Source organism: Bufo gargarizans, chromosome 5 (assembly GCF_014858855.1).
Source record: "Bufo gargarizans isolate SCDJY-AF-19 chromosome 5, ASM1485885v1, whole genome shotgun sequence".
NCBI classification, from domain to species: domain Eukaryota; kingdom Metazoa; phylum Chordata; class Amphibia; order Anura; family Bufonidae; genus Bufo; species Bufo gargarizans.
This window is the reverse complement of record NC_058084.1, coordinates 202652266-202676816: the sequence shown is the minus strand read 5'-3', so window position 1 is coordinate 202676816 and position 24551 is coordinate 202652266. Positions and strand designations below refer to the sequence as shown.

The window sequence follows — 24551 nt, the reverse complement described above, 5'->3', positions numbered from 1 at the left end:
TGTTGGCTGATTGGTTTAAATATAACTCACATATTTGTTGAGCAACTTTGAGAATACATTGCCTTACTTTTCTTCTACTTCATTGATAATTTACTGGTTGTTACAGAAAACGGTCAACAAGCTTGATGAAAGACACACTCCTGATACTTTAGCCATCTGTAATGAAATTAAAGGAACTTTCCTGGACCATGCTGAGTATAGGTCAGGAATGCTCAACCTGCGGCCCTCCAGCTGTTGCAAAACTACAATTCCCAGCATGCTCTAATAGCTGTAGGCTGTCCAGGCATACTGGGAGCTGTAGTTTGCAACATCTGGAGGGCTGCAGGTTGGGCATCCCTGGTATAGGTCATCAATATCAGATTGGTTGGGGTTCGACAACTGACACTCTCACCTTCCACTGTTTAGCTTCTGGAGCTGGCATACTGCAGCTCAGCTCCCATTCACTTGAATTGAGAGCTGCAGTACCCTGCACAGCCACTACACAGTGGATGGAGCCTCCTTCATCTTGCTTCATACATTGTAGGATGCTCGAAACCTTGGGGGGGGGGGGTGAGAGTGCAGGATGTCTGTGCCCAACTAATCTCATATTGATGAGGATAGTCCATCAGTATCTAAGCCCTGGAAAATCCCTTTAATGCAATAAATGGTGGGAGGTTGTTAATGCAGCCCCTAAGTATCGGGAGTAAATTGCAGTGTGAGAAAATTTTGCAAAACAATGTAATTACAGTATTTTGTTTAATTTTATATTTAAACTGAAAAATGTTGAAAATTGAACATGTGTTTTCCCAGTAGTGGTGGCCTTCTGATATATAGTATAAAGTATATACTGATATATATAGTATAAAGTAATATATACTAGCAGGATGACCCCGCTTCACACGGGTATATTTCATTTAATGTCATTTAGTGTCATTTTTCTTGTAATACAGGAAGATGATGAACCCCCCAAACACCTTATACAGTCAGAGCCAGTGAGTGCAAGAAAGTACAACTCTCACTATGATGAAAGTACTAAAGTACCAGACAGACTTTGTGAATCAGAACCTTCTCGTCCTGGTAAGTAACTCCAATACTTGATACTTAATAAAATATTGACATCCATTGATAACTTGTCCCTAGCCATTACCATTAGCAGATCAGCAATTTGTCATTACATATCAAATTTAAAAAACCCCCCACTAAATTCTAAATATTCATTAGATCTATATTTTTATATCTATCTAATAGCACAATTTAAATATAACGTATATATCTGCAGTTGCCGTTCCCTCTCTGGGAACACACCTCCTCATTCTGCTCCTTTAGGGTCTATTCACACGTCCGTGTGTGTTTTACGGATCCGTGGATCCGCAAAACATGGACATCGGTGATGTGCGTTCCGCATTTTGCGGACTGCACTTAGCCGGCACCTAATAGAGAATGCCTATTCTTGTTCGCAATTGCGGACAAGAATAGGAAATGTTCTATTTTTTTCGGGAACGGAATTGCGGACCCGGAAGTGCGGATCCGCAATTCCGGATCTGGGCAGCACATCATGCCGCCCCATAAAAATTAATGGGTCTGGAATTCCGTTCCGTAAAATGGGGAACGAAATTGCGGACGTGTGAATGGACCCTTACCATATCACAACCTGTCACTGGCTTATGGATGTCTGCGTTTCTTCCATGTGTGGTGGCCAATAACTGTACTGCTACTGTTAAGGCTACTTTCACACCTGCGTTAGGTGCGGATCCGTCTATCTGCACAGACTGATCTGCACCTATAAATGCAAACAATGGTATCCGTTCAGTATGGATACGTCTGCATACACTTAGTAAAAAAAAGTCTAAGTGTAAGTCAAACGGATCCGTCCTGACTTTACATTGAAAGTCAATGGGGGACGGATCCATTTACAATTGCACCAATATTGTGTCAATGTAAATGGATCCGTCCCCATTGACTTACATTGTAAGTCAGGACGGATCCGTCTGGCTCCACACCGCCAGGCGGACACCAAAACACTGCAAGCAGCGTTTGGGTGTCCACCTCCAGAGCGGAATGGAGGCGGAACAGAGCCAAACTGATGCATTCTGAATGGCTCCGCATCCATTCAGAATGCATTGGGGCTGAACTGATCCGTTTGGGGCCGCTAGTGAGAGCCTTGAAACGGATCTCACAGGCGGACCCTGAAACGGCAGAGTGAAAGTAGCCTAAGTTTGTTTCTTTGGTCACCACAAGGTCACAATTGTTCTGTTGCAATTGGTGTGCTGGACATGCTCTGGATTCCCGCGTTGAATTCTCCTATGGCGGTGCTCTCCTAGCATGTACGTCACTCCTGATGCTGGAGCGTGCGCACTCCACCTCACCAGATGCCACTAGTCTTCATTGAGGCTGCGAGTACGGTGAGCCTTCATTAGTCCGTTATGATATAACTCATTCCCTTAAAGGGGTTGTCTCACTTCACCAAATGGCATTTATCATGTAGAGAAAGTTACTACAAGGCACTTACTAATGTATTGTGTTTGTCCATATTGCCTTCTTTGCTGGCTGGATTCATTTTTCCATCACATTATACACTGCTTGTTTCCATGGTTATGACCTGCAATCCATCAGCAGTGGCCATGCTTGCACACTATAAAAAAGCACCAGCCTACGTGTTCTCCCACGGTCCCGGTCACCAGAGAGGCTGGCGCTTTTTCCTATAGTGTGCAAGCACGGCCACCACTGATGGATTCCAGGGTGGTGATAACCATGGAAAAGAGCAGTGTATAATGTGATGGAAAAAATGAATCCAGCCAGCAAAGGAAGCAATATGGATAATAACAATACGTTAGTAAATGGCTTATATTAACTTTCTCTACATAATAAATGTCACTTGCTGAAGTGAGACAGCCCCTTTAAGTAACACACAGCAGTTGCTGATTAATGTTAAGATAAATTATGACATTTATGTTTTTTTATTTACATTTATTATAATTTCTATTTATCTCACCTTTGTGGTCACCATCTTACACATCTTATCACCATTTTTATAGTTCTGCCTATTTTTTTTTTGCGGTTGGATTTTCTAGTGGACCTTTTGCCTGGGATCCCAGAGGATTTGCACCCTTGACTCTCTTTTTTGTGACTGTGTTACCCTTTTTTCCATTCATTATCTATCTATACAAAAGTATTGGAACACACCTCTTAATCATTGACATCAAGTGTTGCATACAGTCCCATTGGCACAGGTGTATAAACTCCAGTACCTAGCCATGCTATCTGCCTTTACAAACATTTGTGCAGAAAAGTTTCCAGTGCTGTGCTGACTCAATAATTGTAGAGTTCTAAACCTCGCCTGACATTAACATGAGCACAAAAATGGTGTGCTGGGAGCTTCATGGCATGTGTATCCATGGCCGATCAGCTGCATGCAAGCCATTAATCACCAAGCACAATACCAATGTAAAGTATACCACCATTGGACTCTGGAACAGTGGAAACATGTTTTGTGGAGTGACACCATCTGGCAGTCTGATGGACCAGTCTGGGTTTAGTCAATGCCAGGAGAATGTTACCTGCCTGACTGCGTTGTGCCAAATTTAAAGTGTGGTTGAGGTGAGATAATGTTATGGAGTTGTTTTCAGTAGTCTATAAGGTCCAGTAAGGAAAACTTAACGCTTCATCATACTCAGTCATTTTGGACAATTGCATGTTTCCAACTTTGTGGGAACCAGGGGCATTGCTAGGGTCTCAAAAGATCCAGGGCCCAAGCCCCAATGAATATGGCCCCAAATTCTCTAAATGCAAGATCAGTTCCAGGGTTTGAACTCTACTTCACTGTGGGGGAACCACCAGGCTGCTAGCATCTGGAGTCATTTTTGTGTCATTGACAGCTCACCTATAGGGGTCACACAGGGGTCAGAGATACAGGATCCCCGATGTCAGGGACAGGCTGAGGTCAGGGCAGGCAGTGAATAAACAATCTGATAAACAGTCCGATGTCAGGGCAGGCAGCAGAGGGTCAATATGAAGGCCATGCACAGGTCAGGTCAGGCAGCAGAGGGTCTGTCTGGGAAATGGGAAGAAGTCAGTACACGGGCAGACAAACAAATACAGCACACTTTTGCAGGGAACTATCAAGCTAGACTATCTATTGCTCCGGCAGCTGCCCACCGGGGAAGGTGCCTAAAATACCCACATGTGACCATCCATTGGCTGGTGTGAATTAAGGTGGCCCTTTAACAGCCAGGGGTGTGCGCACTTGCACCCTGCGGGTTTAGGAGGTGAGGCTGAGCAGGCTACAACATTTGTGGAGGAATAGAGCTACCCTTGTGGCCAGGCCAGCTGGGAAGGCGAGAGCGGAAGGTGGGTACAAGCCGCTGGAAGCCAGGGGACCAGGAATGGTGAGCCAGTAGTAGCCTCAAGCCACGGAATGGACACTGAAAAAAAAAAAAAGTGCGTTTGTGTGCATAAGCCCTGACACTTCATGAACTGAATCATGGAAAGAGAATTTTCATGTTAACCTCAGATAGTTAACAAATGTAAAACACCAGAAACTTTTCTGAAATACAAAAAAACAGCTAAAAGAAGCACATCACTTGATTGCGATTCTGGTTTAGTCTAATCGCATTCCGGTTTTATAACAGCTGCTACTTCAGAAAACTCAGAAAGAATATAATGTTATGAAGCAGACTAATTTGAAGCTTACACAATGTGTCATTTATTGCCCCTAGAGATTGGGTTGCCAGAAAGATTTTCATGAAAAGACCTTGAATATTATAAAATTAACTTTTATAACTGCAATATTGTAATGTGCCAAGTGACACAAGAAAAGAAAAAAATTGCTTTATATCTCAGTTGGTTAATAATACTTTTTATTAAAAAAATTATGAAGTAAAAACTAAGTTTATGAAGTGGCAATGAGTTATTATTTTGATAAGTAATTTGAGGACTAATTGGCAATGCTTTGGAAGAGAAAAGTCTGGTTTTCTGTATTTTACGATGCTATTGAAAATCCTCAGTGTGCATCAGAAGGCTGAACTTATTGCTTCTAGTGAACAGTTTCTGCTATATCTAATTGTTTGTAGGAATGGATTTAATTTACTTGGGAGTAGGGATGAGCGGACCCGTGGATGTTCAAATTCTCCGGGTTCGGGACCCGAACTTGACCCGAAGTCGAACCCAGCCCCCATTGAAGTCAATGGGGACCCGAACTTTGGTGCACTAAAATGGCTGTAAAAAAGACCTAGTAATAGGGGCTAGAATGCTGCAAAAGGAAGCAAAATGTGGGTAAAAGCAGGGTAATTGCCCTGCAAACAAATGTGGATAGGGAAATTACTTTAAATTACATAGAATAAAATAAAATAAAAAAATAATAATAATAATCTTGAACTAGGAGGTGGAGGTCAAAGTGGAGTAGGAGGTGGACGTGGCGGTGTAAGTGGAAGCTGCGGTGAAGGAGGTAGCCCAAACTGTTTTTTTGTCTTTCTTTTGTTTTGTTTTCCCTTTTATTTACACTTTTTTTTTTTTTTTTTTTATAAACTTGGGAAGGCCCCAAAACATTGGGAAATAAAAAAGAGTGCAGTGGAGTATAACAATGACTGGGTGCGGCCGGTATACTTGTCCGCACCTTGTGCTGAGTAGACAAGTCCTGTGGGATCCATGCTTGGTTCATTTTAATTAACATAAGCTTGTTCACGTTGGCTGTGGACAGGCGGTTGCGCTTGTGTGTGATCACCCCCACCCACCGATCTAACAGACAGGGAAATTAATATAGTTAATCTGTCACGGATGCAGTGCAGGTGTACCTCACACCAAAATGGGTTTGTGGCAGGGGCTGAGGTGTACATTGGCGTGGAGTCAGGAGGAATGCCTATCACCCTCCATGATCCATCTGGCTGAACTGTGCCTGGAGCCAGTGCGGGGTAGGCCTAAATAAGTGGGCCACCCAAGAGAGTGGAATGAAAGAAAGAAGGGTCGGGAGGGTGGGGCATGAAGCGACCGTCCTCAGGGGGAGGTCGTGTGGAAAGATATAGCCAGCAGCCCCGCCCACAAATACAGGCTGTAACCAGCCTTAATACTTGTGGCAGGGGCTGAGGTGTACATTGGCGTGGAGTCAGGAGGAATGCCTATCACCCTCCATGATCCATCTGGCTGAACTGTGCCTGGAGCCAGTGCGGGGTAGGCCTAAATAAGTGGGCAAAAAGACTACACACGCTGTAGGAGGGAAATAGTTAATTGAACCGACCGACACGGGAGGTAACAAGGGCCTGAGTGATTCAGGCAGGAGCTGGGCTGTTAAATGACCTGAGCGAGCCGGGAAGGCACTGGGTAGTTAGTAAAGAGACGGTCCAGGATGACAGCGGAAGGGCAAGCTTGGGTGATCCAGGATGAGCGAGGCAACGTGGGCCTGGGCGATCCAGGATGAGAGAGGCAACGTGGGCCTGGGCGATCCAGGATGAGCGAGGCGAAGTGGGCCTGGGCGATCCAGGATGAGCGAGGCGACGTGGGCCTGGGCGATCCAGGATGAGCGAGGCGACGTGGGCCTGGGCGATCCAGGATGAGAGAGGCGACGTGGGCCTGGGCGATCCAGGATGAGAGGCAGAGTGAGCTTGGGCGATGCCGAATGACAGACAGGGCGAGCCTGGGCGATCCAGGATGCCAGGAGCAGAGCGAGCCTGGGCGAGCCAGGATGACAGGAGCAGAGCGAGCCTGGGCGAGCCAGGATGACAGGAGCAGAGCGAGCCTGGGCGAGCCAGGATGACAGGAGCAGAGCGAGCCTGGGCGAGCCAGGATGACAGGAGCAGAGCGAGCCTGGGCGAGCCAGGATGACAGGAGCAGAGCGAGCCTGGGCGATCCAGGATGACAGGAGCAGAGCGAGCCTGGGCGATCCAGGATGACAGGAGCAGAGCGAGCCTGGGCGATCCAGGATGACAGGAGCAGAGCGAGCCTGGGCGATCCAGGATGACAGGAGCAGAGCGAGCCTGGGCGATCCAGGATGACAGGAGCAGAGCGAGCCTGGGCGATCCAGGATGACAGGAGCAGAGCGAGCCTGGGCGATCCAGGATGACAGGAGCAGAGCGAGCCTGGGCGATCCAGGATGACAGGAGCAGAGCGAGCCTGGGCGATCCAGGATGACAGGAGCAGAGCGAGCCTGGGCGATCCAGGATGGCAGAGACAGAGCGAGCCTGGGCGATCCAGAATAACAGGGGCGGAGCGAGCCTGGGCGATCCAGAATGACAAGAGCTGAGCGAGCCTGGGCGATCCAGGATGACAGGAGCTGAGCAAGCCTGGGCGAACCACGATGACAGAAGCAGAGCGAGCCTGGGCGATCCAGGATGGCAGAGATAGGGCGATCCAGGATGGCAGAGACAGAGCGAGCCTGGGCGATCCAGGGTGGCAGAGACAGAGCGAGCCTGGGCGACCCAGGACGACAGAACTGGCCAGGGCGATCCTGGATGACAGGGGTAGAGCGAGCCTGGGCGGACCCGCCAGGGGACTTCGGATGACGTGAGAGTGCGTCAAGAAGCAGGGAAGACAGACAGAAGAGGTCTGCATGATACCTGAAGAGTTCGGGAAGCTGATGAGCGGCTACTTGGCTGATCGGGAGGACTGAAAATCAGACAGTACCGCAGTCCTGTTTGTTTTAAGAAAAGAGTGCCCAAAATGGTACATTTAGGAAACCGGAAAATAGCATGGCAACTAAACCCCACTACTAAGACAACCTTCATGGAGTTAGCTACCCTTTTTTTTTTTTTTTTTTTTTTTTGTTCTGTACCCGGAATAGAAGCTCTGGCATACGCTCCCTCCCCTCTCCGTCCTCATACTTGAACTCCCCCCCAGCAGAAGCAAGACCAGCCCACCCCCACCGGAATGGGAAAAACAGGCCGGCAAGCCCCGTGCCTGCCAACTGATGCCAACCATGGCTCCTCGGCTGAAATGCACTGTGAAATAAATGAAAATAGAAAACAATACATGCAATTATACCTAATACAGCTGTAGATGCCCCCAGGTCCGGTGTACTGAAGAAGTATTTGTACCAATTAGATTTTGTTATTATTATTTTAATAGACACCGCTTTAGGAGAGACAGGAGAGAAGGAAGATGGGGGAACGGAGGACCGTGGACGGGGAGCAAGGAAGGATGACAGAGGCAGCGTGGGCCTGGGCGATCCAGGATGACAGAGGCAGCGTGGGCCTGGGCGATCCAGGATGACAATGACAGAGGCAGCGTGGGCCTGGGCGATCCAGGATGACAGAGGCAGCGTGGGCCTGGGCGATCCAGGATGACAGAGGCAGCGTGGGCCTGGGCGATCCAGGATGACAGAGGCAGCGTGGGCCTGGGCGATCCAGGATGACAGAGGCAGCGTGGGCCTGGGCGATCCAGGATGACAGAGGCAGCGTGGGCCTGGGCGATCCAGGATGACAGAGGCAGCGTGGGCCTGGGCGATCCAGGATGACAGAGGCAGCGTGGGCCTGGGCGATCCAGGATGACAGAGGCAGCGTGGGCCTGGGCGATCCAGGATGACAGAGGCAGCGTGGGCCTGGGCGATCCAGGATGACAGAGACAATGTGTACCAGAGACAGCATGTGCCTGGGAGATCCAGGATGACAGAGACGGAACGAGCCTGGGTGATCCAGGGAGACTACAGATGAAGTGTGAGAGTGAGACAAGAAGCATGGAAAACGGACAAAATGACGTGTGCGTGATACCTGAAGAAATTCGGGAAGCTGAGCAGCAACTTGGCCCAACCGGAAGACTGGATATCAGACGGTACCGCAGCCCTGTTCATTTTGGAAAAATTTATCAGCACCTAGATAAAGACAACAAGCTCATGAAGACAGCCCTGAGCCCGAAATGGCCCATAAGACAACCGGAAACCCGCCGCTGCACCTGAGAAAGGAAGGGCCCATTTGAGGGTTGTCGCGCCCTCCCCCATACGCGGCAGGGCGGAAAACATGGCAGTGCCACACGCATGTGCACAGGAGGGCGGCATGAGACAGCTGTGCCAGGTACCCGAGCACGGAGGGTGGCACAACACCGCCAAGCCATGTAATGTGCCCAGAAGGGTGGTACAAGATAGGGGTGCCGCACACGTGTGCACAGGAGCGCGGCATCACACCACTGCGCTATAACCAAGTGCTCAGGAGGGTGGAATGACCTGCGGTGAGATGTATGCGTGAACAGGAGGGCGGCACAACAGGTGTCACAGGCATGTGCATAGCCTGTACCCACACCAAACAGCTGTTAAAGAGGCTGTGTCACCCCGGTGGGTACTTAGGCCTCTACCTCAGACATTATAATCATTGGTCACGTGGCCACAGCGCAGCTCAGTCTCACTCAAGTGAATGGAGCTGAGCTGCAATAATGAAGCGGGCGGAGCTTCTAAGTTTTGAGGAGGCCGCAGCACCCACCGGAGTGAACATCATTCTGAACATCATACTCTACAATGTACAACTGGCATACACACACTGATAAATCTCGCCCTACAGCTCCATGTCTGTGGCTGCCCACATGTAGTGTACCATAAACCATACCTGAAGCCATCACTGCTGAATTGTTCTAAGCGAGACGGGTTGTTAAGAGAACGCTGGCAGAAGCGGCATCAGTACCTCCGGTTGACGTGATAGAACTGCAGCCTCCACCCACATTGTGTATTAAAGGCAATTTCCGACAAGAGAGATATGAACCTTGGTTAATCAGACGCTGTTATACGGTCTTTTAAATAGGATTTAAACACGCATTTAAAATTGGAAGAAGAAGAAGAAAAAGAGAACGAGGTAGACAGAAGGCAATCAGAGCGCTTAATGATCCACAGAAAACGTTCCCTAAACGAATACATCCATTCATTCAAGCAGACTGGTATTATTGCAAGATGCTGCAGCTCCGTGTGTGGGCCAGACTGCACCTCAGCTGAGCGCAGGGCGACAAGGCCTTCCTGCACCAACATGAGATAACATCTTTTTTTATTTTATTTTTTTATTAAAAAGATGTCGCCTGTAGTAGGTCAATTATTTCGCCACAACAATTGCAGGACCATGTCTACTAAGTAAATGGGGCACACGGTGTGGAGCATGAAGACGCTGCTCAGGTGCAGAGCAGGGAATTTATGGCGTATCTATGACGTGATCTTCATTATATGGTGGCTGTATACTGGCAGAATCTGGAGCTCTGCTAACCCAAACAAGCCGGTTGCTAGGGAACTGAGGCGCAGGCTGAGCCCAGCGGACCGGTCCGCCCCACCTGAAGCGCCGTGGGTGCCGGTCCCGCCGAACCCCCACTGCGGACAAGAAAACACCTGTGGTGAGGAGGCTTCCCCGGAGCTGGAGGGGAGAGGAAGACTGGCCGGGCCCGGCCGGGCGGCGGACGAACGCTGCTCCCCGCTGGGAAGTCTAGAGCGCCGAGACTTACCCGGAAGTGACGTGGCCGTGAACCGGAAGTGACGGACCGGACCAAGAAAGAGCAGCATGAAGCGACCGTCCTCAGGGGGAGGTCGTGTGGAAAGATATAGCCAGCAGCCCCGCCCACAAATACAGGCTGTAACCAGCCTTAATACATGTCACCCACCAAACTCACAGACAGATTAACTATTATATTTCTGTGTCAGGGGTACAAAGATGGTGCGTTGCACCCACAAACAATTTCTATAGGTCACCCAAAGAATTAACAGCCAGATTAATTATTATACTTCTGTGTCAGGGGTGCAAAGCTGGTGTCTCCCTCACTTCAACTTCCTGCTTCCTGTCCTTGCACTACTAAGAGCTGATGGGCGGTGCTACACGTGATACAGCTTGTATAGAGGCTGGGTCACATGATGTACCAGCCAATCACAGCCATGCCATTACTAGGCATGGCTGTGATGGCTTCTAAGTGTCCACAGCTTAAAGGCTTGTTGATTTGGATGCCCTGCAGCCTTTCAACAATCTTTATTAAATGCCCAAACACCAAACTCGAACCTAAACTTTTGCGGCAAAGTTCGGGTTCAGGTCTGGGTACCCAAACTCGTAAAGTTCGGTGAGGACCCGAAGTTCGGGTTTGCTTAACACTACTTGTTAATCCTCAGCATTTCTCAGGAGGATTCTCAATAAAAAGCATTACCTCTTTTTACCATAATTTTTACCCCACTTTCAAGGTCCTGTAATAGTGTCTGCTGCTTTTTATACAGACTATACCTTGTGTAAATTCATGCTACAATATGGAGATAAAGATGCAGTTAAAGAATATTGGGATTATGCAGTAGCTTTTTATATAAACTGCAGACGCATAGATTGATACAACTTGGTGCTTGAATATTGCCAAGCCCAGTCATATGACCATAGAAGCTTCACTGAGGATGTTTGAACAGCTAGAAGTCCATTATTTTTCTATTGCCTGGACCTGTCAACTCTCCTGATAGACCTCTTCTAGTACATGCTGATATTCTTTGTGAAATAACAGTTCTAGAGCATATTTTGGTAGGACTGTCTTTTGTTCTTGTGCTGTTCCTCAAAGTAAAAAATAATAATAAATTAACAGCTGGATATTACCATTGCCCCTTGTCAATAGGGTTTGAACTTAACAGCCTGGTACTGTCAAATCAGTTCGGACCTACAGTTTGTCCCACTTGAATGGAACTGAGCTCCAGTACCAGGCAAAGCTTTCTGTATAGATGGGCTGCTGTGTATAAGTATACAATGAAAGAAATGTGGTGCTTGTGTAACTTTCAAATATAAGCATATGCTGCTGAAGGACCTGTGCCCAGATGACTGAGCCAAACAGGTCCTCAAGTCACAGCAATAAAAGAAGGTTATTCCTTTTGAGGCACCTTTTGGCAGTGTTTCCGTGAGAGAGACATGTGTGCAGGGCTAAAGGGGAGAGACACAGAGTGTGAAATGGCCACCGAGCAACCTCTACAGTGTCCAGACTGACCCCTGGAAATGTGTTGCAAGGAGAGGTCTATTAGGGTTCCAAATAGTGTGGCACAAGAAGGGACAGCCATGGCTCAATGCATCACTAGGGACTGGAGGTCAGTCTCAGAGAGACAAGAGTCAGTGTGAGCCAAGGGGAGTATGTGTCACACTCTTCCAGTGTTGTGGCCAAGGGCACTTGATGTATTGCACTAGTAACTACGGAATTACAGAGACTGAGGAATTTTATTGAGTGCAAGCATCGAGTAGCTAGTAGCTATAGTTACCAACAACTTACAGAGGCAAATACACAGATATCATAAGACCCAATAGCAAAACTTAGCATGAGTCCCTCTACCCCACCTATTTTTCCAGTATAGATGTGTCAAATACAGGCAACATGGAATGCAAAATGCGACTCCTCTGATTTTATTTATTTTTTTACAATGTATTTATTACAGTTTTTTGCCCTATTAAACTAACCTGTCCTTAAAAGCACCTAGGTTTCGGACACCACCATGGCTCCTGAGATCCAGGGCTCTTCCTGCCAAGCTGTGCTGTGACCCGACGGCTCACAGCTTGAGATCACAGAGTGCACGTTTGTCCTCATGCTATGCGCAGGTTACGCACAGTTTGTGGCATCCGTTAATGAAGACCAGGAAGCGTTGAGTTTGATTATTCACTGCTCCCTGATCCTACTGTACTAATGAGCACTTCCATAATGGAAAAACTCATTAGTATTCACCCTATAAGACACACTGAAAAAGTGCTTCTTATAGGATGAAAAATATGGCAAGCAACAGGTGCTTCATAAATATGGTGTTTATTCTTTATACAATATTTCTCAATGTTATTACCAGACAAACTGGTATAAATACATTAGTAAATCTAGTCTATCCAATGCCACCACTAGGTGGAGCCCAGTGCATAGGAATTTAGAGTTACCAATGACTGTAAAGTAAGCTCTAAAAATATATCTGCACTGAGCTCCACCTAGTGGCAGCTACAAGAAAATAGCATGTTTTCCTGTTGAGAACAGAAGTTCAGTGTTCAGCTCGCTTCAACCTGGGCTCCATACCAGTCACGGACTCTGAGTCCATGGTAGGTACGCCACTGGCAACCTCATTCCGTTTCCGTATGTCCATTCCCCCCAAAAATAGAACACATCCTATTATTTTCCACAGTACAGAGAAGGATAGTACTGTTCTATTAGGGGCCAGCTGTTCTGCTCCACAAAATACAGAATGCACACGGACATCATCCGTATTTTTTGAGGATCCATGTTTTGCAGACCGCAAAATACATACGGTCGTGTGCATGAGCCCTAACGGAGAGAAAAGTCAGGGAACAGAATATGAATGCTGTATGTAAATGAATGAAAAAAGCAGTGTAGACACTAGTAATGAGAATCCATTATCGCTAAAGTGGGGGCCTACATTTCAGTAATCTTGTTGCTGTGTTTACGTGAAATGTAAGCAGTACCACAGCCGAACCCTCATTTTCTAGGCATGCACAACAAGCCATTCGTGACTAAATGTTCAATTTATTTATGCAGCCATGCCTAATTTCATTTAGAAGCTCCAATATGGAAATAAAGAAGAAAGAAAGTAACAGCAACGCATTACGTAAAGTCTACAGCTGACTTCCAGTTCGAATCTATTCTGCAATTAAAATGCCTTCTTCATATTGCCAGATGTTGAATCTTACCGCTGATTTCATTTCATTAGTCATTTTAAAAGCTTTGCAGCAAATAGATGCCAAAATAAAGTGTTAAAATGATATGAAAATGAGTCGTGCCTATAGATAGTAAAGTGGTTTTCATAACACGTTATATCACTTCTCCAGCATCTTCGGAATCCTGGCCCAGTCATGTCAAGGAAATCATCCACATTAGATTCATTTATGCTAACTGTGCTAAGAAACTGCTAGATTCCATTATAGAATTTTATTTCATTTGGCTTTAATTGGCAGTAGGATTTATGGTTTATTATTTAGTTAGGATAAAAAAAAAAATGTTTTCTCATCTAGTTTTCTCCTTCCTTCTGAGGCGAACATAACAATAGTACTGAACAAAGTATTCACAGATGTAAATTTCAGATCGAGAGCTGCGACATATGCCACGGTATAGAGTGACATACGCTGCTAATTGTAAAAAAAACACATATTCTGTGCAGTATTTTTTATTTTTTTTTACTATGTCCATTTGTATAGGAAGGCACAGAAGACTATGCTTTCCTATACAGGGAATCCGCGGTGGATTTTTATGCAGATGTCATCACAGATGTTACCCCACACTGTACAAAGAAAATTCAAATCTGCAGCATTTGGAAAATCTGGAAGAAATCTGTGACACACAAGCCCTGCCTATGTGGTTATATAGCTGCTGGTGGTGAAGTTGTGAATTTCTGTTCACTTGGTTTGTACGTACACTACTGATCTTGTGGACTTCATATGAGAATTCAGCAGTGTAAATAAGCAACGGATCTGCCAAGTTCATATGTCACCTAAATTATCAATGTTCCTTTTTTTTACTTAGGCAGGGTGCTGAATCTCCTTATAGAGACCAGTCCTGTATGGAGACTTACTGGAAGTATTCTGTGGTATGGAGACTTATTGGCAATGTTTCGTGGGAAACGAATATGCAAAGAGGTATCTCCCAGGAAAGAGCACAATCTCAATAGCACCTATGAGTCAAGATCCGACTTTGCAACAAGCCAGATATTCATGTGTAGTCAGCTGTTTTGGAGTGCTTGCTCCTTATCAGTAAGTAGTAGGATTCTGGCTGTCTTAGTGCGATGCCTTGAAAGTGGCTTAGACAGGGTGCTGAATCTCCTTAAAGAGACCAGTGCTGTATGGAGATTTATTGGCAATGTTCCTTGGGAAACAAATATGAAAAGAGGCATCTAGCCAGAATGAGAACTATCTCGCCAGCTGATGAAGGGCAAGCACCCGAAAACAGCTGTCTATGGTTGAATATCTGACTTGGCTATATTCCCTTGTCAAATCCCAAGGCTTGTTGGAAGGTTGGATCTTGACTCATAGAGAGCCGGGCAAGATGGTTCTCTTTCTTGGGAGATACCTCCTTGAATATTTATTTCCCATGGAACATTACCAATAAGTCTCCATACCTTGGAGTACTTCCAACAAATAAAAAAGTTAGGGTTGTTACCACCAAATTCAGTAAATCACAAAACAGTGTGTGTGGTCATTAAGGCCTTTTCAATGTAGGCTAAGGGTCACTGTATAACCAGACACAAAAGGCGCACCACAGGGTAAGTATGTCCCATGAAGAACAATATTACTCCAAAAATGGAGGCTCACCTTTTGCGGTTGTGCTGGAATAGGCATAAAACTATTTGTCTGCTTGTTAAGATGTAAAACCTGATTGTTGCTGCCAAGGTTGGCGGCCTTGAGGTAGAGGTGCCTAAACTCCCAGAAGGACGGATACAGTTTCAGAAATATTCACATTTTCCTGCACAAGGAACCATACCAACCGGCGTAGGAAAAGATCTTCTTTTATTTTCTCAGTTGTAAATACAAATGCAAATAAAAATGAGAGCCTTTTCAGGCCTGGTCATTAAAGGGTTAAAGGTCTATTTTAAACTTATCCTTTTTTTTTTTTTTTTGTTTCAGTAGTGTATCCGCTTCCGTTCCATGTTCTGTTTTTCCATTTAGTTTCCGTTTATGATCCGTTTTTTGCGGATCGCAAACGGAAAAGGAAGCATACTGTACAATAATATTTAAACAGTAAGTATATTTAAAAATTGGGCTGGGCATAACATTTTCAATAGATGGTTCCGCAAAAACGGATATGTAAGACATACAAATGCATTCAGTGTGCATTCCGTTTTTTTTGCGGAACCATTGACTTGAATGGAGCCACGGAACGTGATTTGCGGGCAATAATAGGACATGTTCCAGAAATACGGAAAGGGAATGCATACGGAGTACCTTCCGTTGTTTTTGCGGACCCATTGAAGTGAATGCTTCTGCATACGGACTGCAAACGGAACCCGCAAACACGGAACATAAACGGTAAAAAAAACGTTTGTGTGCAAGAGGCCTTATGGAGAAGCCACACCTATTTCAGTGCTGCCCTTTAATCTTACAACCGTATGCAAGAGACCAGTTAAGGCTACTTTCACACTAGCGTTCGATCGGATCCGTTCTGAACGGATCCGATCATAATAATGCAGACGGAGGCTCCGTTCAGAACGGATCCGTCTGCATTATTTTGGCATATAAAAGCTAAGTGTGAAAATAGCCTCGGACGGATCCGTCCAGACTTTCAATGTAAAGTCAATGGGGGACGGATCTGCTTGAAGATTGAGCCATATTGTGGCATCTTCAAACGGATCCGTCCCCATTGACTTAGGCTACTTTCACACTAGCGTTCGTCGGTCCGCTCGTGAGCTCCGTTTGAAGGGGCTCACGAGCGGACCCGAACGCTTCCGTCCAGCCCTGATGCAGTCTGAATGGATGCGGATCATGCGTTCGGGTGTCCGCCTGGCCGCGCGGATCCGTCCAGACTTACAATGTAAGTCAATGGGGACGGATCCGTTTGAAGATGCCACAATATGGCTCAATCTTCAAGCGGATCCGTCCCCCATTGACTTTACATTGAAAGACTGGACGGATCCGTCCGAGGCTATTTTCACACTTAGCTTTTATATGCCAAAATAATGCAGACGGATCCGTTCTGAACGGAGCCTCCGTCTGCATTATTATGATCGGATCCGTTCAGAACGGATCCGATCGAACGCTAGTGTGAAAGTAGCCTTACATTGTAAGTCTGGACTGATCCGCACGCCTCCGCACGGCCAGGCGGACACCCGAATGCTGCAAGCAGCGTTCAGCTGTCCGCCTGTCCGTGCGGAGGTGAGCGGAGCGGAGGCTGAACGCCGCAGACTGATGCAGTCTGAGCGGATCCGCATCCATTCAGACTGCATCAGGGCTGGATGGAAGCGTTCGGGTCCGCTCGTGAGCCCCTTCAAACGGAGCTCACGAGTGGACCGACGAACGCTAGTGTGAAAGTAGCCTAACCCTGGTCCCTGGTTTGTCATACTAGTTTGGTTTGTAAAACTAAGTGCAACTAATCATTGAGAGAAAATATATTTTCTGCCTACTTTCACACTAGCGTTCGGGGCTCCGCTTGTGAGTTCCGTTTGAAGGCTCTTACAAGCGGCCCCGAACGGATCCGTACTGCCCTAATGCATTCTGAGTGGATGCGGATCCGCTCAGAATGCATCAGTCTGGCACCGTTTGGCCTCCGCTCAGCAGGCGGACACCCGAACGCTGCTTGCAGCGTTTGGATGTCCGCCTGGCCGTGCGGAGACAAACTTATCCGTACAATGTAAGTCAATGGGGACGGATCAGTTTGAAGTTGACACAATATGGCTCAATTTCAAACGGATCCATCCCCCATTGACTTTCAATGTAAAGTCTGGACGGATCCGTCTGAGCTACTTTCACACTTAGAATTTTTTCTAAAATATAATGCAGACGGATCCGTTCTGAACGGATCCCATCGTCTGCATTATATGAGCGGATCCGTCTGTGCAGACCCCATTCGGATCCGCTCTGAATGCAAGTGTGAAAGTAGCCTTTGATAATTATCACTTTTACTGCATTGTGTCGCTGGAGAAGCAGGTTGCATGCTAAAGATTTGGTATAGACAGGATAGGGACAGTGTAAAATGCTAACTTAATTGAAGTTTGAGTGTTTGATGCAACTCATTTTTAATTTGTTACTATCATTTAGATGCCTTTTAAATATCTGGGTCATGACAGTCATAGAGCAAATATGCTCTCTGAACGATGGGGAAATTGACAACGTGCACAGAAGTCCATGTTAAAGAGTTTTCCGGTTTCGTGATATTGATCACATATCATCAGGATAGGTCGACTCATCAGTATCAGATTGGTGAGGCCCTGGCACTTCTGCCAATCAGCTGTTTGAAGGGGCCGTGGCACTCGTCCACTTGAATGGGACAAAGCTGTAATTATACTGCACCACCACTTGAATGTAGATGGTGTATAGGTAAACATTGAAGAGGATGCAGCGCTGGCATAAGTACCGCAGTGTCTTCAAACTATCACCGGGGTGCCAAGAGTCAGAAACCCAACAATCTGAAACTGATGACCTATTGCAAGGATAGATCATCAATTTCATGAAACCAGAATACTTCTTTAAGCTTTGTTCAAATCTGCATCGGATGCTGCATTAGGAGACTCCATCACAGATTCCACAAAAAATATGGGACAGAATAGTGAAGCAAGCTGAACCTTTTTGTCCGGTATGGAGTCTGTCAGATGGCGTTAGTTTCTGCCATTTGCCAAAAGTTTGAATAATATTCTTTTCATTGTCCTGTTCCTATAATCACGCAGGACAATGTAAAATAAAATTCCAATGTGAACACAGCCTTTGCCATCCCATGGGGTCATGTACAGTTACACAGGGACAAGTTAAGGCTACTTTCACACTTGCGTTCAGAGCGGATCCGTCTGGGGTCTGCACAGACGGATCTGCTCATATAATGCAGACGATGGGATCCGTTCAGAACGGATCTGTCTGCATTATATTTAAAAAAAAATTCTAAGTGTGAAAGTAGCTGCAGACGGATCCGTCCAGACTTTACATTGAAAGTCAATGGGGGACGGATCCGTTTGAAAATTGAGCCATATTGTGTCAACTTCAAACGGATCCATTCTCATTGACTTACATTGTAAGTCTGGACGGATCCGTTTGCCTCCACACGGCCAGACGGACACCCGAACGCTGCAAGCAGCGTTCAGGTGTCCGCCTGCTGAGCGGAGAGGAGGCCAAACGCTGCCAGACTGATGCATTGTGAGCGGATCCGCATCCACTCAGAATGCATTGGGGCAGTATGGATGCGTTCGGAGGCCGCTTGTGAGAGCCTTCAAACGGAACTCACAAGCGGAGCCCCGAACGCTAATGTGAAAGTAGCCTAATCTATGCTTCCACTCCTTTCACTGCAACCTTTCAGCACCTCCCCCTATTGACCCCCCTCTCCTCCTCCTCGCTCATGAGATCACAGCCAGCTTGAGGGGACTGCTTCAACCTGGAATATCTCAAGCTGTTTAGCAGCTAGAGATACTTGCACATCTAATTCCTGAAATGGTTTCTAAAGCTTATACATTGGGCTGTATGGTGGCTAGCATCGCAATCTTGGTCTTGTTTTATAGCTTAGATTCTTAGCTGCTATAGCTAGGAATCTAATATAGCCAGTACAACTGAAATACAATGATATCACCCAGTACAACTGAAATACCAGCATCAGGCTCCTGCTGGTAATACTGGCTAGTCCAGTGGTTTACTGACCAGTTGGTAAGCCTAGGGCACAGTGATCCTGAAACAAGAAAGATCCTTCCCGAAACTTAATAAACAGTTGGAAACATGCAGTTGTCTAAAATATTTTGGCATGAGGTACTGTCAACATTACCCTTTGCTGGAAGTAAGGGGTCTAGCTCAAACACCAATACAGTAGGCAACCCCATACCATTATTCCCTTTTCCCAAATTTTACAGTAGTTAGATTTCTTTGGGTATCTGCCAGTTCCAGATTGTCCATTAGACTGCCAGATGGTGAAAAAATATTTCATCACTTCAGAGAACACAGTTCCACTGCTGTAGAGTCCAGTGGCCGTGTTCTGCTATATGCCATTTGGTATGATCTACAATATGTAGTAGCATGTGATACAAATCCTCTGGTATGCACCCATAACTGTAGCGCCAGTTATTTGCTCTTCTGCTTTAAATTCTGGTTTACTTGAGGTGAAAAAGCGGTCAGAAAGTGGTGTGATGGATGTTATAAAAATATTTCTTTCTATTTTCTAGTCAAAATGACAAAAAAACGCTAAAACTTGTTTACGAGTTAAGAGTAACCTATATTAAAGGCATATAAAACAATCTCTGGGAAGCAAATATTTTTGAAAATGTGATTAATGCTAAAAATACCTTTCTTTCTTCAGAATATTCTCAATAAGCAATTCTTTGAAATCAACTCTTCCTGCCACCCCGCAGTACATATCAAAGGCTTCTATCTGATTTAGAATGTGAAAAGTTGTTAATCTAAACTCCTGCAATTCTTTTACTTGACACATCTGATAGTTACCTACAGGCTGTGTGATTTGCGAAATGATGCAAGTGCGGCATAATTCCTTCAAATATATTCCACATTTCCATCTAGGTCTGTGGGAAGCTGAGTATATTAGCACGTTTATTATAAGACTGACTTAGGGGTAAAGGGGAAATTAAAGCTATTTATCACACAGCAACTCAGTGTCACCGGCAGCTACTGCAAGAAAATATACTTGATCCTTTCTATTGACTGTATCTTTGCCATGCAGGACATAGTAATATCTATCACATCAGATATAGGTGGAACTAGCTCAGTGGTGGGCAACCTTATTAGTAAAATGAGCCAACTATCGACAAAACAGCGATTTTTTTTATTTTTTTGAGAGCCAAATTTTTTAAACTTCAAATATATAGGAAGGTACATTGTTATTTACTTCATAAGGGTATTCCTAACCATCTGAACATACCTTTCTCAATCCTCGACACTACATCTTCTTTCACTCCACAACGTTTTACCCTATAAGACGCACATAGGTTTTAGAGGAGGACAATATGTAAAAAAATATTTTTCATTACACCTCAGGTCAGACCACTAATCAGAACCTCAATGTTTGAAATCTCTTTTGAAATTTGAAAAAAAGGAACTCGGGGGTTCTGTACCAATGCAACGCTGTCTTAACAGAGTTTTCTTGAATTTTTATGCACTTGGAAAAGCTGTGCGAAGATTTCTGAATCCATTTACTGTCAGTGTCACTAAATTCAAGGTGGAGTTCTTTTCCCCACTCAGCAACCCAGGGCGGTACGCTAGAATAGCTCTCACTTAGAATCTGCCTATAAATGAGGGTGGTGCATTTATGAGGTAAATTTGGCAGCAGAACATAATTCTCCAACCATGATGGATCAGGGAGAGGGGTAAATTTGGAAATCATAAACTGCCTACAAGCATTCTCAAAGTCATTTCTTTGAATGAAATCTTTACCAAGGGCAGGTACACCCGAGAGGGCAGTATAGAAGTCGGAAGTGATCTGTAACCCTTTCAAATCTCCTAATCTGTGATGTGACATTGATAGCCAAATGTCTGATGGAGATTTAATTTGTGGGAACAGTAGTGTGGGGATAACTGAGATAGGAGCTAAGGGAGAAATCTTGTCCTGAGCAGATGTTAAGACCAAAGACTTATGGCAAATATGCAGCATTCCTCTGGTGAGTACGCTATCTACTTTGGTCCCTTCTCCTGTCCTCTCAGGTGTCCATAACCTATGGAACAATTCCTTACCCAACAGGGCCAATTCTAAATCTACATGCATACAGAATGTCTCTTGTCTGACCAGTTTAAGCCACCTTTCCAAACTAATAGCCTGTATATAGGTTGATAGGTCAGGGAGGGAGATACCCCCATGTTTCTTTCTTCAGGAAAGAAGGCGAAAGGACATTCTAGTGCGCTTCTTATCCCACAAATAACTGCTCATGATGGATTGTAGTTTATTAATGAAACTAACAGGTACTGATATGGGTAGGGCTCTCAAGGTGTACATTATCAGCGGCAGGATGTAGGTGGTGAAGACATTTTTCCTGCCTAGCCAGGTTAGGAAAGGAGAGCTGCTCTTAGAGAGAATGGAGGTGACTTTGGAGAGTAGCGGGGGGAAATTATGACTAAACAACAACTTGGGGTCCATCGGGATCGTCCCCCCCAAATATTTTATTGCTTGTGTAGGCCACTTGAATGGTGTGAGGGCTTTGACCTTAGTACGCAGGACAGCTGGGAGGGAAACGCCAAGGGCCTCCGACTTCTCGAAATTTATCTTAAAATTTGAGATAACCCCAAAAGTTTCGAAAATCTGCATAACCTCCAGCAAAGCCTCTTCAGGATTTGACAACAGGAGCAGTAAATCATCAGGAGCAGTAAATCTGCCTAGTTTCACTCCTTTGATCGTGGGGGATTGGCGGAACTTAAGAAGAAGCGTCTCTAGGGTGAGTACAAACAAGGTGGGGGATAATGGGCATCCTTGACGAGTACCGTTTCTAATTTGGAAGGCGTTCGATAGGGTGCCGTTGACTAGTACTCTCGCAGATGGTGCAGAGTATAGATAGCTCTGATGAGGCCTTCAGGGAAGCCAAAGGCTTGTAGTACTTTCTCCATATAGGCCCAGCTAACCCTATCAAACGCCTTCTCCGCATCTGTGCCCAGGAGTACAAGAGGGGACTTAGATTTGATGGCGTGGGTGATCGCATATATGACTCTACTGATATTATGCCTACCCTCTCTACCTGCAACGAAACCTACCTGTTCTTCACCCACAAGCCCAGGGAGCAACCCTGACATCCTGCTGTTAAGCAGTTTAGCCCACCACTTCAAATCGGTGTTCAGCAGTGAAATCGGCCTGTAACTTCCACATGCTTCATTATCCTTCCCTTCTTTATGGATAATCGTTATGTGCGCTTCCTAGGCTTGTAGGGTCAGAGAGCCACCTGTAAGGAGGAGATTGCATGCCGTGACAAAATGTGGGACTAAAATATCTTTATACTTTTTGTAATATGAGCTTGGAAAACCGTCAGGTCCGGGACTCCTGCCTGAAGGGATAGACATTAGAACCTTTTCTACCTCTTCCGTTGTAAACGGTTGAAGCAGCTGATGTATATCGACCTCAGAAATTCTTAGGATGTTAATAGAGCTAAGGAACTCCGACGTGCGTTTCTCGATTTGCTGGCTGGATGGGGTATTGGGAGGTTATACAGATTTGAATAAAAGGAGCAAAACTCCTGAGCTATCGCTGGAGTATTAATAAGTCGGGGGCCTGAGGCTGATTTGATGGCTTGAATAAAGGATTTATTTCTTTGGTTCTTAATAAGGTTGGAGACTAACTTAGAACCCCTATTCCCATGAAGGTATTGTTTGAAGCGCAATACGAACATTCAAAAAGTCAGTGACCTTATGCCTCAAGCACTTAAGCAGAACCTCAATGTTAATAAGACCTCCCTGAGATCAGATGTCAGCTCAGACCCCAAAGTAAATGACCCCCTCAATCAGACCTCAGATAAGAGCCCCATGCCTCTCATCATCCCCATTATCAACCATGATGCCTCTCATCATCACCATTATCATACATGATGCCTCTCATCATCCATGATGCCTCTCATATCCCCCATTATGATTCTCATCACCTCATTGCCTCAGATCAGCCCCAAGTTTCATCAAATAAAAAAGCACTTACCTCTCCGGCTCCTGGATGCCGCTGCTCCTCACCACCCGCGCTCTGTGTTCCTCCTGCTGTCGGCTGTGCTGTGAACTGGCGTGCACAGAGTGACGTCACAGAGCGCCTCACACTGTGCGCAGCCCTGCACAGCCTACAACCGAGGACCAGGAAGCGGTGAGTACAGAGCCTTCACCGCTTCCTGGTCTTCACCCTCCTACCTATTTTTGCTACGGGCAACGAAAATGCTATCGCACTGTACATGTGAGCCCGCACCTGGAAGAGCCAATATCAGGGGGCTAAAGAGCCGCATGTGGCTCTAGAGCCGCAGGTTGCTGACCACTGGCCTTGTCAAAGTCCAGAACTCAATCCAGTTGAGAATCTGTGGCATGACTTGACGAATGCTGTACACTAATGCAACCCATCTAAATTGAAGGACTTGGAGCTGTTTTCCTGGAAGTATAGGCAACAATCTCAGTATCTAGATGTGCTAAGCTAATAGAGACATTCCTAAAGACACTTGCATCTGTAATCGCAGCAAAAAGTGGCTCTTCAAAACTAGAAAAACACCAAGGGGGGTGTATACTTTCAGAAGATGCTACATATGCTTTACCCTTCAGCCTGGTATACAAGGAAAAGATTCCAACTCATCACTATTAATCCTTTACAATCTTTGTTTCTTTGAATCTTCATCTACTTCATCTTTTTTCCTAAACCTTAAACGGGTTCTTCAGGATAGTCCTTTGGTCATCAATATATGATTGGCAGTGGTCTGAATGGGTTCAGTACTGCCGCAACCAACCCCAGCTACTGCATAGTGGGTAAATCTGTGTAGTTTTGGTTCCTATTTTTGGCACAGGAGTTATTGCAAAACAGCTGATTGGCAGGAGTGCAAGGAGTTAGACCACCGATGATCTTATATGGATGACCTATGCTAAGGATAGGTCATCAATAGTTCAGCCCTGGAGAACCCCTATAACAGTTTTACTACTTCGTTCACCTGCCTATATTTAATTCTAATCTTACAGTGACCTCCCAAGCCCACAAGAAACTTTTTATTCTCCAATGTGCCCTAGTCTACATTCAATCTTATGCCATTCTGTGGTGACTGCTGCTACACAATGCACCAAAATTTATATACAGACTGATACTGTAAGTGAGCTTGTCTACATGAAAGAACTAAATGATCTACAGTTAGAAGTGAAGCATTTCCCCGAGTGATCATTTAAAGTAGCACCCCCACAAAAATTGTATTCTCTGACCTGTTAGAAAGGTAGATGATGTAAACAGTAGTTAAGCAGCATCTGTATTTGTGAGTTATCCTCTCCCATGTGATCCTCAGCTGTGTCATGTGACAAGCACTCAGACTTTCCAAATAACACAGCATCTTATGTGTAGACAGAAAGACAGTTTCT

The 24551-nt window shown here is 45.6% G+C and overlaps 1 protein-coding gene across 1 annotated transcript in view; it reads left to right on the top strand.

Moving 5' to 3' along the window:
• The window catches only part of NEK11 (NIMA related kinase 11), a 268856-nt gene that overhangs the window by 166566 nt on the left and 77739 nt on the right, over positions 1-24551 (top strand). Inside the window, exon 12 of the mRNA XM_044294773.1 lies at positions 930-1056. Coding sequence (XP_044150708.1) covers positions 930-1056 — 127 coding nt within the window. The remainder of the gene's footprint in view (positions 1-929; positions 1057-24551) is intronic.